At 40.1% G+C, this 13,295-nt stretch overlaps 1 protein-coding gene across 2 annotated transcripts in view; it reads right to left on the bottom strand.

The window, feature by feature from the left end:
• LOC140737716 (myosin-IIIa) overlaps positions 1-13,295 on the bottom strand; it is a 181,673-nt gene that overhangs the window by 53,295 nt on the left and 115,083 nt on the right. For both annotated transcript variants that reach the window (XM_073064280.1, XM_073064281.1), the window contains 3 exons: positions 6,574-6,685; positions 2,793-2,839; positions 1,780-1,842 (listed from right to left, as the gene is read on the bottom strand). In XM_073064280.1, coding sequence (XP_072920381.1) covers positions 1,780-1,842; positions 2,793-2,839; positions 6,574-6,685 — 222 coding nt within the window. The remainder of the gene's footprint in view (positions 1-1,779; positions 1,843-2,792; positions 2,840-6,573; positions 6,686-13,295) is intronic.

The raw sequence follows: 13,295 nt of genomic DNA, 5'->3' as shown, positions 1-13,295 counted from the left end.
CCACCAGGATTCTCAACCAAGTTCTCAAATGCTGATTTCCCACTTTACAGTTCTTATCCCTTTCCTCCCTACCAGAGAAATTTCCATGTTCTCACTTCCTACACCACCAGCATTTACATTCAGCAGATCCTCCTCTGTGATTTTCATCACCTTCAGTGAGATGCCACGGCCAGACACATCTTGCCTTCTTCTCAGCGTTCAGTACTCCTCTTCACTTTTCCATTCACGTTTACATCCACCCCCTCCTTCCACCACACTTTCCTATGCACACACAGGTTTACCCTTTTGCCATATTCCTTCCCAACATCCAGAACCAACACATGTTGCAGCCAGCAATTCAACTGCATTTCTTCCTATCTAATGTACTGCTTACAGTGTAGTTCCCTCCACACTGGAAGTGTTAATGACAGTGTTAGAGTGAAGGGGTGCTGAAAGGTTCACAAGGTAACCCTGAACTTCCCTATGCTTATCACTTTAATTCTCCATACCACATCAACCATGACCTCTGATTTTGGCCTCTTACACAGCTCCTGCAAGACGCCTTGTAAGCTCAACGCTAGTGCCAAACCTGAGGGCATAGAATGCATGTATGAAACTTCATTTCATTTTTCATCTGGGCACACTGTGGGACTAAGCACTCAACATTAAATTCAACAGTTTCAATAGAGGACCTGCTGAGTTCCTCCAGCATTCTGTGTGTTGCCATAGAAAAACTGCCCATATGTTTGACAATAAGGAGGAATTCTTTAGATCACAGGAAGATATCGACAGTCTGGTCAGCTGGGCAAAAAAGCTGTAAATGGAATTTCAGCTGAAGAGTACGATAATGTAACTGAATTTGACAACGAAAGGGAATCTATAATAAACAGGAGGTATTGAGTGATGTGGAGGAACAGAAGGATCTTGACATGTATCATCAAAATTCTTAAAAGGCAGAATAGGTCATTAAGGTAGTCAAAAGGACAGAGTATAGACTACTTCTTTAATTGAGACATAGAATAAAAGTGTTGAAAATGTGATTGCACTGAAGATGATACTTACAAGGAAGTTCCCTGGACTGGAAGATCTTAGCCTGATTGTCTAATACTGTTTTTTTAGGAACTGAGAAGACTGAAGTGCATAGAATTGTACAAGTCGTTAGAGTAAAGAGGAAATAAAAAGATTTAAAAACAAAAGAAAGAGTAAAGAGGAAAGACCAATTTCCTCACACAAAGGAGTGAAAACCAAGTGGCGAATTTAAATAGTTTGGTGAGAGGAGATGTGAGAATATTATTTTCCACCTGGTGGATAGTAAACGTCTGGAATTCTCTGTGGTAGAAATGCTCATCAGATTTAAGCAATACTTGATGCATTTTGAAGAGCCCTGAACTGCTGGCCTATGGAACCTGGTACTAGGTGGTGGGATTAAACCAGCAAGTTATTTCTCAACTGATATGGACATGTTGACCCAAACAGCCACTGTCATCTAAAAATTCTGATCATCTTCAGTTGCCGAAAGGTGTCTTTTTATCAATGCTAATTTGATATTTACTAATTACCTATAGGTCAGGGCAACCAATGTTCCTGAATCCATTTTACCAAAGTGTCAGAAAAACGCATGCTGACACAAAGAGGACATATACACCCAGCAAGTTTTTAGCTTAGCTTTTCCTGTGGAAAACCTTCAATCGATTAATATCGCGATTGGTTTCCCGTTGCTGATTAAAATTTTGAAAGTAAACAGAATTTACACCTTTTAATCTTAGCAGCTAATGGGTAAAAGTAAACATGAATACCTACTCTAAATTGAGCTCCAACAGACTGCTTCCTGGTGCTGTTAAAGTTGTCTTCTTTTCTATGTGCCTGGTAATAAAACACAAATTTAGGCCTAAATCATAACTTTAAAACATTTCTAAATACACTTCTTGGTGTTCAATGCAATGCAATTGTTATTTAATGATATTTACTGATCCAAAAAGGAATATAGAGAAGATGTTTGACACTGATGATTGCTATTAACTACAGCAATCACAGAATTACAAAGTTACAGTGCAAATGGAAGCCATTCAGCCAATCAAGCCCGTACCGACTCAATACAAGAGCAAATCAGTTAGCTGCAATTCCCTGCTGTCTTTCCACTGCCTTGGAATAGCATAACACGGTACAGGCGCTTTGGCCCATGACCTGTACCTTTGTCAGGCAATACCTTTCTTTTTGGAAACCGTGCTGACTTCGGCCCATTTTATCACGTGCCTCCAAGTACCCTGAAACCTCATCTTTAATAATGAACTCTAACATCTTGCCAACGACTTAAGTCAGGATAATAGGCCTATAATTTCTTGTCTTTTGCCTTCTTCCCTTCTTAAAGACTGGAGTGATATTTGTGATTTTCCCATCCCTTTGGAAATATTCCAGAATCTAGTGATTCTTGAAAGATGCCTCCACAATCTCTACAGCTACCTCTTTCAGAATCCTGGAGTAAACGTAGTTAAGTCCAAGTGACTTGTCTACGTTCATTTCTTTCAGCTTCCTTGGGACCTTCTCTTTAGTAACAGCACTTATACTGACATCTGCCCCCTGACACTCTTGAACTTCTAGCATACCACTGCTATCTTCCTCATTAACACAGAACAGTTACTGAGGTCAGTCACTATTATTCCCCTATTACTATCTCTCCAGCATCATTTCCCTGTGGTTATTAGCTGCTTATCTCTTCACAGATGGTGACCAACCTGCTGAGGATCTTCAGCAAAATTTTTGAGACTTCCTGCATCAATAGTTATTTTTGCTTTTCTGGTTTTGGTAGAACTTACTTTTGGTCTTTGATGAGCCATTAGGGTTCCTGTTCTTGAGACTGTAGCTGGAATTAAAAAAATAATGTCAGTATCAAATAAACTGGAATGATGTTTGATTATCCACCAATACACAACTTTTAAAAAAGTATAATGAGCACATTGATACACTTTTTCTTCCTTTCCTTATTTCTCTAGCGACTTCCCTTTCCTTCTGTGACTAAAACTCAATACAAAGATTTGTGTACTTGTACATAGAGAATTAGTAAATTGGAGAAAAGCAAATCTTCATGTCCCATTGTACTGTGCTGTGTCCAAGCAAACTCTATATACCAATACATCACTGTTACATTTGCTTCTATTTTTCACACTATAGTAAGGCACAAGATGTCATCTGTTGTATTTCAGATACAATCATTCTAATGCCTTCACTTTTGCTGGCCTTCCACTCACACCCTCCGTTCTGTTCCTCCAGCTTCTTTGCTCTTCTAAAAGCATCATCTGACACTTACCAAAATTAATTTGTCAATGCACACCCATACTTAGTTCATTGATAATCTTCTGCATTATCCCACATTTTGTTGGCTATTGCCAATTTTGAAGCTTTTTCTCTCGTCCCACAGACCAAATTTGCATCTTTATGCATAAGCCTATGCTGACTTTCTCTGCTACAACCCAACATCAGGAAACTACTTTTTATGTAGTCATTACCAGTTGCAGAACTCTAAAAACTCTCCAACTATGGTTTCTTGTGCGACTATTGTTATGAACCCCAGTTTCAAAACCTGGGACAGTACTGGGAATCTGTGAGTTATGTACCCCAGTATCAACTCTGGGACAATGTGTGATGTACTGGAAATCTGTGACTTTGTTTCTGTGAGTGTCACGCGATGACCTACCCCAAGAGTATAAAAGGAGCAGCGAGATTGCTCCAGAGAGATGCACCTTGGGAGAGACACTTAGGTGGAGAGTTGTTGTGTTTGGACAGCAGAGTCGTTAGTGAGAGTGAAGAGTGCAAGCTTTGATCGAACCCAAAAGGGAGTGGGTAGTCGATAACGCTGTGCATTTCGGAGGTGACTGGCATTTCGTAATCCAGACGTGGATTTTTGGCACCCAGATTGGTGACCCCTGCAAAGTCTCGGGTGTGGGGTGACCAGTCCTGGAAAAGGGACTTCTCATGTCAGTTACGTGGTGAAATTCTCACTTTTTGTGGACTCTTTGTGCTCTTCGAAACAGACCGCATCATGAACTCGCTTCTACTGTAAAGGTACGGTGGCCGCTTTGTGAGATCAGCGTTCGAGAGGTACTGTGTGTCTGCTGAATCGCCTTCGGAAAGGTATGGTGGCCATTTCTGGTGTATCTCTGCGAGACTCACTTCTTCGCTGTATTTTGAATCTCTGTCTTCAAGGTCGTCTCTTCACTACACATCGAAACTAAAAGTCACTCCTCTCAATTATGCCGTGAATCCTTGAAACTTTCTGAACTGACATTCTGAGACTGTGCTCCAGTAAGACTCTGTTAAGAATTGTTTCTAAGTTTAACCGTTTGGGAGCTATAGACACATGGCGCTGTTAACTTCGTTTTAAGTTAGTCGCTTGTTTAATTTTCTATGTTTCTGCTTGAGTGTTATTAAATTCTGTTGTTTTACAACAATATCCTGACTCCATTCCACATCTACTATTGCTGGTTGCATGTAACACTACATACACCACCACCATGTAGATCTGCTCCCTTCTGCCATCTATCCAGCTCTTCTTTTTACCTCATCCATGGCAGCCCTAACCTCAATCACCCAGGAGCAGGTCTCCTCAAGTTAGGAAACATTCACTACATCAATTTTTTTTAAACAACAAAGTGTTTCATTTATCTTGCTACTTCACAACAGTTTTGTTTGTTAAAAAGAGGGGTACAGAACTCATTTGGAAACCTGTCTTTCAAACAGAGGTCCATTAAAATCAGGAACATTCTTTTTTGATTGGATCAGTGAAGAGGAGTCTGCTGAACAAATAATTTAAAAAGGGAAAATATTCTCTCCAGTGCCAAGGTTAGGTATTCGATTTAATTCCTGTAATGCTTACATAATGAAGAGTTCTTTAGTAACCTGTCCTCAATAACCTCTCACCCTTCATTAACCATATCTACCCTTTCAGTCAAACTCTTAAGATTTCCTTCTTTGTCCCATTTTGTCTGGTTATGCTTTCATGAAAATATTTACGGTTTTTTTTATATTGATTGTATAGTGTTATAGATAAAACAAATGCTAATTTGTATTCTTTATAACATGTCTTTATCTGTTATGAAATATTAGTTATAAAATCATCGAGAGATATAGAACTTCAGCTGTTCCATCTGTTGACTGTATAGTGTCAACTTCCCAGGGGTGTCAAACCTCTGGCACACTGTGCCACTGCTCCATCATTTGTTCCACTCATTATATAAAGAAATAAAGTGATTATCTTGACTACCAAATGAAATAGTGAATGTTTTTTTTGGACCATCCAAGAGCATTGGGATATTTTCACAGGAAACATCTCATGCTGGCCTGATGCCAACTAGGTGGTTGTGAAAACATGGTGACATTGGATGATATGTTTGGAAACCCTCATGAACCTGGTACTTGGATTGTAAAATGCTGGGCCAGTTGACATTGCCTTCACTCTGTTTATATTTTTCCTTCTGTAGTTTGTGAATAAGCTCTGAATATACAGTGATAATAATAGTAAATATTGCATGAAGTTTAGTGCCGTCATGAACATTTTTTATAAAAAGGTACTTTATTTATTTTTATAGAACTATTGATAGTTTACTATCACATGTACTGAAACGCTTGCCTTGCACACCTGACAGATCAAATCGTTACACAGTGCACAGGGTAAAACAATAACAATGCAGAATAAAGTGTAAAAGCTATAGAAAAAAAGTACTGTAGGTATATGATAATCTGCAAGATCATAATGAGATAGACTGTGAGGCTCAGAGTCCATCTTACTGCACAGGAATTACTTATCTTATTGGTGAGATACTCTTAAATTGTGTCACTCTTTACAGCTTGGGCAGTGTGTCAGATACACCAACAAAGAAACAAAAACATTCAAATGATATGAAAAGCAGCAGAGATTTTCAAGGGTTGTGGAGTGAAAGATTTGGCATGATTAAAAAGGGTGATAAAACATTATGCATCTTATAATACTAAATTAATACTGTAGTAAAACAATGAACACATGCAAATATGCAACAGGACTCGGCCTTTTTCCTTAAAAAAGTATAATTATTGTTACTAATTCATTAATCAATGATAATCTCTGCTCAAAGTTACTAAAGCACGAGAAAACGTTTTATCAAAGATTATCACCAATTTGGGTACATGCTTTCAATAAGGTTCACCACACTTGGAATCGCTAAGAATAATTTTTTATTCTTTCCGGTTTCCTGCCACGTTCCAAAGAAATACATTAATAATCTGTGGATATGCTATGTTGGAAGCATGGCGACACTTGTCCCCAGCGCATCCTCGGACTGTGCTGGTCTTTGATGCAAACAATGCATTTCACTGTATGTTTCAATGTACAGGTGACAACAAAAGGGACCAGAGAGCCTGGGAGGTGGGAATATCTGTGTGCTCTTAGGGAGAAACGTGCAAGTATGAAACAGGCAGTACCTGAGGACGTGACTGGTCTGGGTCACTGGGGCTGTGAGAGTGCTCTACACTTATCGTAGCAAGCAAATAACAGTCAAAAATCAATTAACTAAGACCAAAAGGTAACTAAACTTGACTGCTCAAGATGTTTGCAATGACATTTACCTGTAAAAAGTACACTTAGGAGTGGAGTGATGCTATTAATAAACAGTCCTCGAATACTTGCTGGTATAGTGTCTCTATTTTTCTCCAAAAATCCGGACGCATTGTATTGGACCTGTAGTAGAAGGCTATCAGTTAAAAATGACAAATTTGCTAACAGTACCAAATTGTGTAAAGCTGTCTTAAGATTCTCCTGCAACGATTCATCTTGTTAGATACTTGTTAGATTCATCTTTTTAGATACTTGCCTCTGAAACAGATTTATTTACACCCATTAAAAATGGTAGGATCTGTTAATTATTCATAGTAATATTCAATTATCATTCTATTTTAACTTAATACTTAACAGTTATAAAAACACACCTTAAACTAACAGTGCAATATAATGGGACAGATAAAGTGGTAATTGAAAGGTGGGAGGGAGTTGAGTAAGACAACAGGGGAAGGGCCACAGTGGGTGGGATGCAGAAAGAATGGGGAGACTGCATGGGGGGCGTGCAGTAGAGGGGCAGACAGAAAGAGACAGTGCAGAGTAACTATACAAGAAGGAAACAGAAAAATGCAGCGAGTGGAAAATCAGGAAAGGCAGGGCAGGGATGGATGGGGAAAGTGACAGATGGGATGGGAGAATGGGAAATGTAGCAGGATGGGGTTAAATAGGGAGAGAGAGTTCTGGTAGGGATGTATAACACGCAGAGAATGTGGGAAAGGCAGAATGAGGAGATACACTTTAGAAGTGCAGTTAAAATAGATTAACATTTCATAAAATATTACAGAGTAGGAAAGAATTAAATTGACAATAGTCCTTATTTGTCAGCATGTGGGTCTCTCAGTTGGATAGGGCTCTATTTAAATAGCTCCTGCAAGCATTCAAACACTGCTTCCCTTTTGTTTATACAAATGGCTACCAATCATTTTACTGGAAACCACAGCCCTCTGAACATTTCCTGTACTTTCAGCAGAGTTGCTTTGGTTACAATTGCATCATAAAAGTTTCAAAGGTTCATTTTATAGTCAAAGAACGCATGTACAATACAACTCTGATATTTGTCCACTCCAAATAGCCGTAAAATACAGAAAGACCATGAGTGCTGATGAAAGAAGACATCAACCTTCCCCCAGCCCGAAAAAGAAAAAGAACTTGTAAAGCCCAAATCCCACCCTCTCCCACACAAAATCCAGCCACAATAGCAATCACCAACCCCCTACAGATAACAGACTGCCAACACAGATGCCTTGTGCAGGAAGGCACAGAGTCGACTGTACTTCCTTAGAAGGTTGGCGTCATTCAATGTCTGTAGTGAGATGCTGCAGATGTTCTATAGGTCAGTTGTGGAGAGCGCCCTCTTCTTTGTGGTGGCGTGTTGGGGAGGAAGCATTAAGAAGAGGGACACCTCACGTCTTAATAAGCTGGTAAGGAAGGCGGGCTCTGTCGTGGGCAAAGTACTGGAGAGTTTAACATCGGTAGCTGAGCGAAGGGCGCTGAGTAGGCTACGGTCAATTATGGAAAACTCTGAACATCCTCTACATAGCACCATCCAGAGACAGAGAAGCAGTTTCAGCGACAGGTTACTATCGATGCAATGCTCCTCAGACAGGATGAAGAGGTCAATACTCCCCAATGCCATTAGGCTTTACAATTCAACCGCCAGGACTTAAGAACTTTTAAAAAGCTATTATTAATGCTTTTTGAGATAGTGATTTAGATGCATATCATATTTTTTACTGAGTTAAGTATTGTATGTTATTAGTTTTGCTACAACAAGTGTATGGGACATTGGAAAAAAAGTTGAATTTCCCCATGGGGATGAATAAAGTATCTATCTATCTATCTATCTATCTATCCATCCATCCCCGACACTCTCACTCACAGAGAGGAACAGCACCAAGCCCCCCACCCCCCCCACACGAAAATGAACAGATCATCCACCCACCAATTGTCCACAAGAAAGAAAACACCAAAAAACCGAAGGAAATCAATATAAAGTACAGTCCAATAACCACATTAATTTCAGAATGTAGGAAATGTCTTTTTATCTGTTATGAGGAGAGCAGCCGCACAGACTCAGTCCCTTTGCAAAGAGTGACCGCTGACCCAGGTCCGAATGCCACCGACTGGGGGTCGAACGCACTGATCCAGCTGCTGACCATCTCTGTTGGGAGCCATCGCTGTCCTCCTCCACATTCACCTCGATGCTTCAAACTTCCTGATCGCTTCGAGATGGAGTTGTTCACGGTCCCGCGCTTCGTCTCTGGTCTTTCCGACGAGTCAGCTCGTGTTCTTGGTCCTTTTCGACCACCACCCCCTCCCCTGCCATCTCTGATCTCCACAAGGCAGCTCTCCAGACACAGAGTAGTGGTGGATCCTTCAATCAAGTTCCAAACTGTACAACACAGGCTCCAGCAGTTTCCACAGCACAAACAAGCAGAAGGCGTGAAAAAGTGAAATAATTGGATAGATTTACTATCTCAAAGATGTCACCCAAGGAATCACTGCTTGCTGGTGCCATCTTGACCACCAGGAATAAACAGTCAATAATGCTGCTGAGTCAAAGACCACAACTTGTACTCCACCTTTTGCGTTGAGGAGGGATCAGTGGGAGTGTTTGCTGGAGAGTAGACAGCTGTTTTTTGGGTTAAAACAGGGACAGTTGAGGATCTGCAGTGAAATCTATGGAAGATTTGTGTCAATAGCCACGAATTCAGTCGGAAATCAATCTCTCTTTATATAGTTGTATTAACTGATTTAAGAAAACATAAGTAATTGAACAAAGATAATTTAAAAGAAAGTACCAAATTAAATTAATCCATGTACGAAATCACCTTTTTATTAGTTCACTCAAAGCTATGCACAAGGTTGACCAAATAGAAGAAAGCCATAAACCTACCTGTAAATACACTTGAGCAATTTGGCACTTCAGGACAATGACAATCATATTTAAAGAAACATGTTCTTTTCATCAACACAAGAATATCAAGAATTAGGTACAGGTATGTGATAGAGAGCCTCTTAAGCTTGTTCTATTATTCAGTATGATCATGGCTAATCTGTTCTTGGTTTCAATTTCCACCTTCCTGCTATTCAACAACTCATCCTTTGAGGTAAATACCTTCAAAGATTCATAATCCTCAGAGGAAATAAATACTCTTCTTCATATGCGAGGGGCCACCATTATTTTGGAATTATGACTCCCGGCAGATCCCACAAAAGAGGAGATATCCTCTCAGAATCTACCATGTCATGTCCCTTAGATGATATATATTTCAATAATACTCTTTCTTTCTTCAAAACTGATGGGTCCAACCTGGGCCTCGTAAGATGACTCATTCATCTTACCCTATGAATAAACCCAATGAATCTCCACTGAACTGCTCCCAATGGAAGGATATTTTATTCTTAAATAAGGAAACTTAAAGTACATATAGTATTTCAGATGTCAATCCCTGTCGCATTGTAGCAAGACTTCCCCAACTGCGATAAAAGGCCAGTTCTCCATTTGCTTCCTAGTTATTGGCTATGCCAGCAAATTAACGTTTGCATTTCATGCATGATTATGTAAATTAGGTGTGTAACGGGGGGGGGGGGTTCTTCTTTTTCTTTGTTACTGTGTATGTAATCAAAATGGCGTCTTTGTTTTGTTAAAAGTAGGAATGCTGGCGCCTGTGTTAATAGTAGGAATGCTAGCGTCTTTGTTATGATAAGTGCTGGAAGCTTGTTTGGGACTGTAAACTGATTGTTGGCGGGGATTTTGGGGAGTCGGCGCGATGGAGTGAGAGAGAGAGGACGGGATGCTGGAAGCTGGGCGACAGAACGGACCCCGAGGGGGGGGGTCCCCGGCCCAAGGTTTTCGGTGATGAGAGGAGACGGAGACAGAGGAGTGTGGAGCGTCTGGTCGACCACCGTGGGGGTCCCAGGAGGCGGGTCGAGGAAGTCGGAGGGGATCGAATGCCAGAAGACTTCAGTAATTGAGCTCCAACGGTTGTGCACGAAGTGGTTTGGACTTTGATAAGTTTGGCGCCTTTTCTTTTTTTTCTCTTATTCATATATACTGTATCGTTAGTAATCGCTTAGTTATAGTAATCTTTATAAATTGTACTCATTTAATCGCATATGGTGTACTGTCTGTTTTTTGGGTGAGGCGGGGCCGAAGGCTGCTCCCCCTAGACTAGAACGAGTTTGAGCGATGCCTGAGGCGACCCAGGGGTTACAGGTGAATGAGCTATTTGTCCCCGCAAGACTGCCCCACCATTTCATGAGTATCGCTGATCTGATTGTAGCCTTACCTCTGAAATCTTGCCTTTCCACAGTAACCTTTCATACCTTTCTTATGAATACTGCATCTACCTCTGGCTTAAAAATATTCTAAGACTCCACTTTATCAGCCTTTTGAAGCAAAGTATTCCAACCACTCACGGATGTCAGAGAAAATTCACCTCATTTTTACCTTAAAAGGACAATGACTTATTTTTAAATGGCAACTCTTGTATGTTTCTATTCAATTCCCTCTCCCTCTCATAATTCATGGTAGTTAGTATCAAACCTTTCTTCATAAAACAATCTGCACATTCAGGTGGCAGTCCAGTGAACCTGCTCTGAGCCACTTTCAACACGTTAGTAACCTTCCATAAATAAAGTGATAATATTAATGAGCGTTCCAGGTGCAAGCTCACTGATGCTCTTTATAATTGAAGCTTAACTCCTGTAATGTTGCACTCAATAAAATTGGTGGCGATCGCAATTATTTGCTGTAGCTGAAAACTAGTCTTTTCTGAATCATACACTGTCACCCAAATTCTTCCATATATCAGAGCCTTCCATTCTTTCACCAGTTAGACAATCTGCTTTGTTTTTACCTTTTACTGCCAAAAAAGACTATGTCACATTTTCCTGTATTATGTGACATTTCCTAGATTTTTACCCATTCACTTAACTATATGCCTCCCTTAATCGCAGGACTCCGCAGAGAGTAGTGTGGACTGCACCACGATTCAGGACATTTACAGACAGGTGTGAAGAAAGAGCCCAAAGGATCATTGGGGACCCAAGTCACCCCAACCACAATCTATTCCAGCTGCTACCGTCAGGATACAGTACCACAGCATAAAAGCCAGGATCACCAGGCTCTGGGACAGCTTCTTCCACCAGGCCATCAGACTGATGAACTCATGCTGATTTGAGTGTATTTCTATGTTACATTGACTGTTCTATTTATTATAAATTACTATGATTGCACATTGCACATTTAGACAGAGACATGACGTAAAGATTTTTACTCCTCATGTATGTGAAGGATGTAAGAAATAAATTCAGTTCAATATGCATCCATTTTATCATCATATCTGCTTCACAACTTACTTTCCTTACTATGTCAAGAATTGGGCTTGGACTAACTGGAACTGGAATTGAAATTCATTTACTATTGCCACAGGTATCAAGATTTCGTAAAAATCTTGTCTTGCATACCATTCATACAGATCAACTCAGTACATAGTTCATTGAGGTAGAACAAGATAAAACAATAACAATGTAGAATAAAGTGTAAAAGCTACAAAGAACTGTTAATTTGAACAATGGATGAATTTTTTCAATAACTTCACTGCTTGCAATGTGCAATATCCGGACAAATTCTACATTTTTAGAATGTAGAACTGGCAGTTTATTGATCTTTGTACTCTGACGGGTATTGAAGACAGACAAGTTTTGCTATGATTTATTTTCCCTTCCAGACTGATAAAACAGTGCATACTTTATGCTCCAACATTACAAGGAGGAAGTGCAGAGAAAAATCACAGCAAAAATGACAAGCCGCACATATAGGCCAGGCTAACAAAGCAATTGTGATCTTGGTTGAAGATTAGCAACTAATGACATCTGGCATCATAAAGTTAATTGCTTAATAATGTCAAAGGAACACTGTTCTAAACAGGAAGGGTGGGAATAGGGCCCTTTGCCTTTGAAACAAAATTTTTAAAGATTTGGGTGATTCACATTTTCTGCCGCCTGGAAAAAGGCCCTTTCCTTAAAAGTTGAAATCCATGTGGCAATTAGTTAGAACATAAAACACTACAGCACTGTGCACATCCTCAGTCCACAATACTGTGCCGACTATTTAAACTACTCCTAAGATCAACAGCCCTCCACTTTTCTATGATTCACGTGCCTATGTAAGAATTTCTTAAAATGTTTCTTTACCTCCACCCTTGGCAGGGTGTTCCACACACCCACTACTCTCTGTGTAAAAAAAACACTGACATCCCCCCCTTACTTTCCTCCATTATGTATCAACATTTCTGGTATTCCTCATTTGTAGTATTTGTTAGCAGAAGCTGGTAGTTTTCAAAAGAACTCTGCTCCTACTTGATTTATTCCATAGAATCAAACAAAAAAGCTTTGATACTTCATGATCTCAGCTAAAGAGCGATGAATGAAGCTGTCATGATGGTAAAGTGTAGAAAAGTGGGAACCAATTTGTGCACAGGAAAAGTTCCACAACCATTAGATTATTACAGATAAAGCCCAGTAACAGGGTCTCCTGGCTCAAATGAGCCAGTGCCGCCCAAGTACACTCATGTGACCAATTAACCTAGGTTTTTGGAATGTGGGAAAAAACCAGAGCACCTGGGGCAGACCCACATGGGGATCTTACAAACTCCTTACAGACCACGGTGGGAATTGAATCCTGGTCCCTGGCACTGTAAACACCATGAGACCATAGCACAAAGGA

This window comes from Hemitrygon akajei, chromosome 13 (assembly GCF_048418815.1).
Source record: "Hemitrygon akajei chromosome 13, sHemAka1.3, whole genome shotgun sequence".
NCBI lineage: Eukaryota > Metazoa > Chordata > Chondrichthyes > Myliobatiformes > Dasyatidae > Hemitrygon > Hemitrygon akajei.
This window is presented reverse-complemented; position numbering and strand designations above follow the sequence as displayed.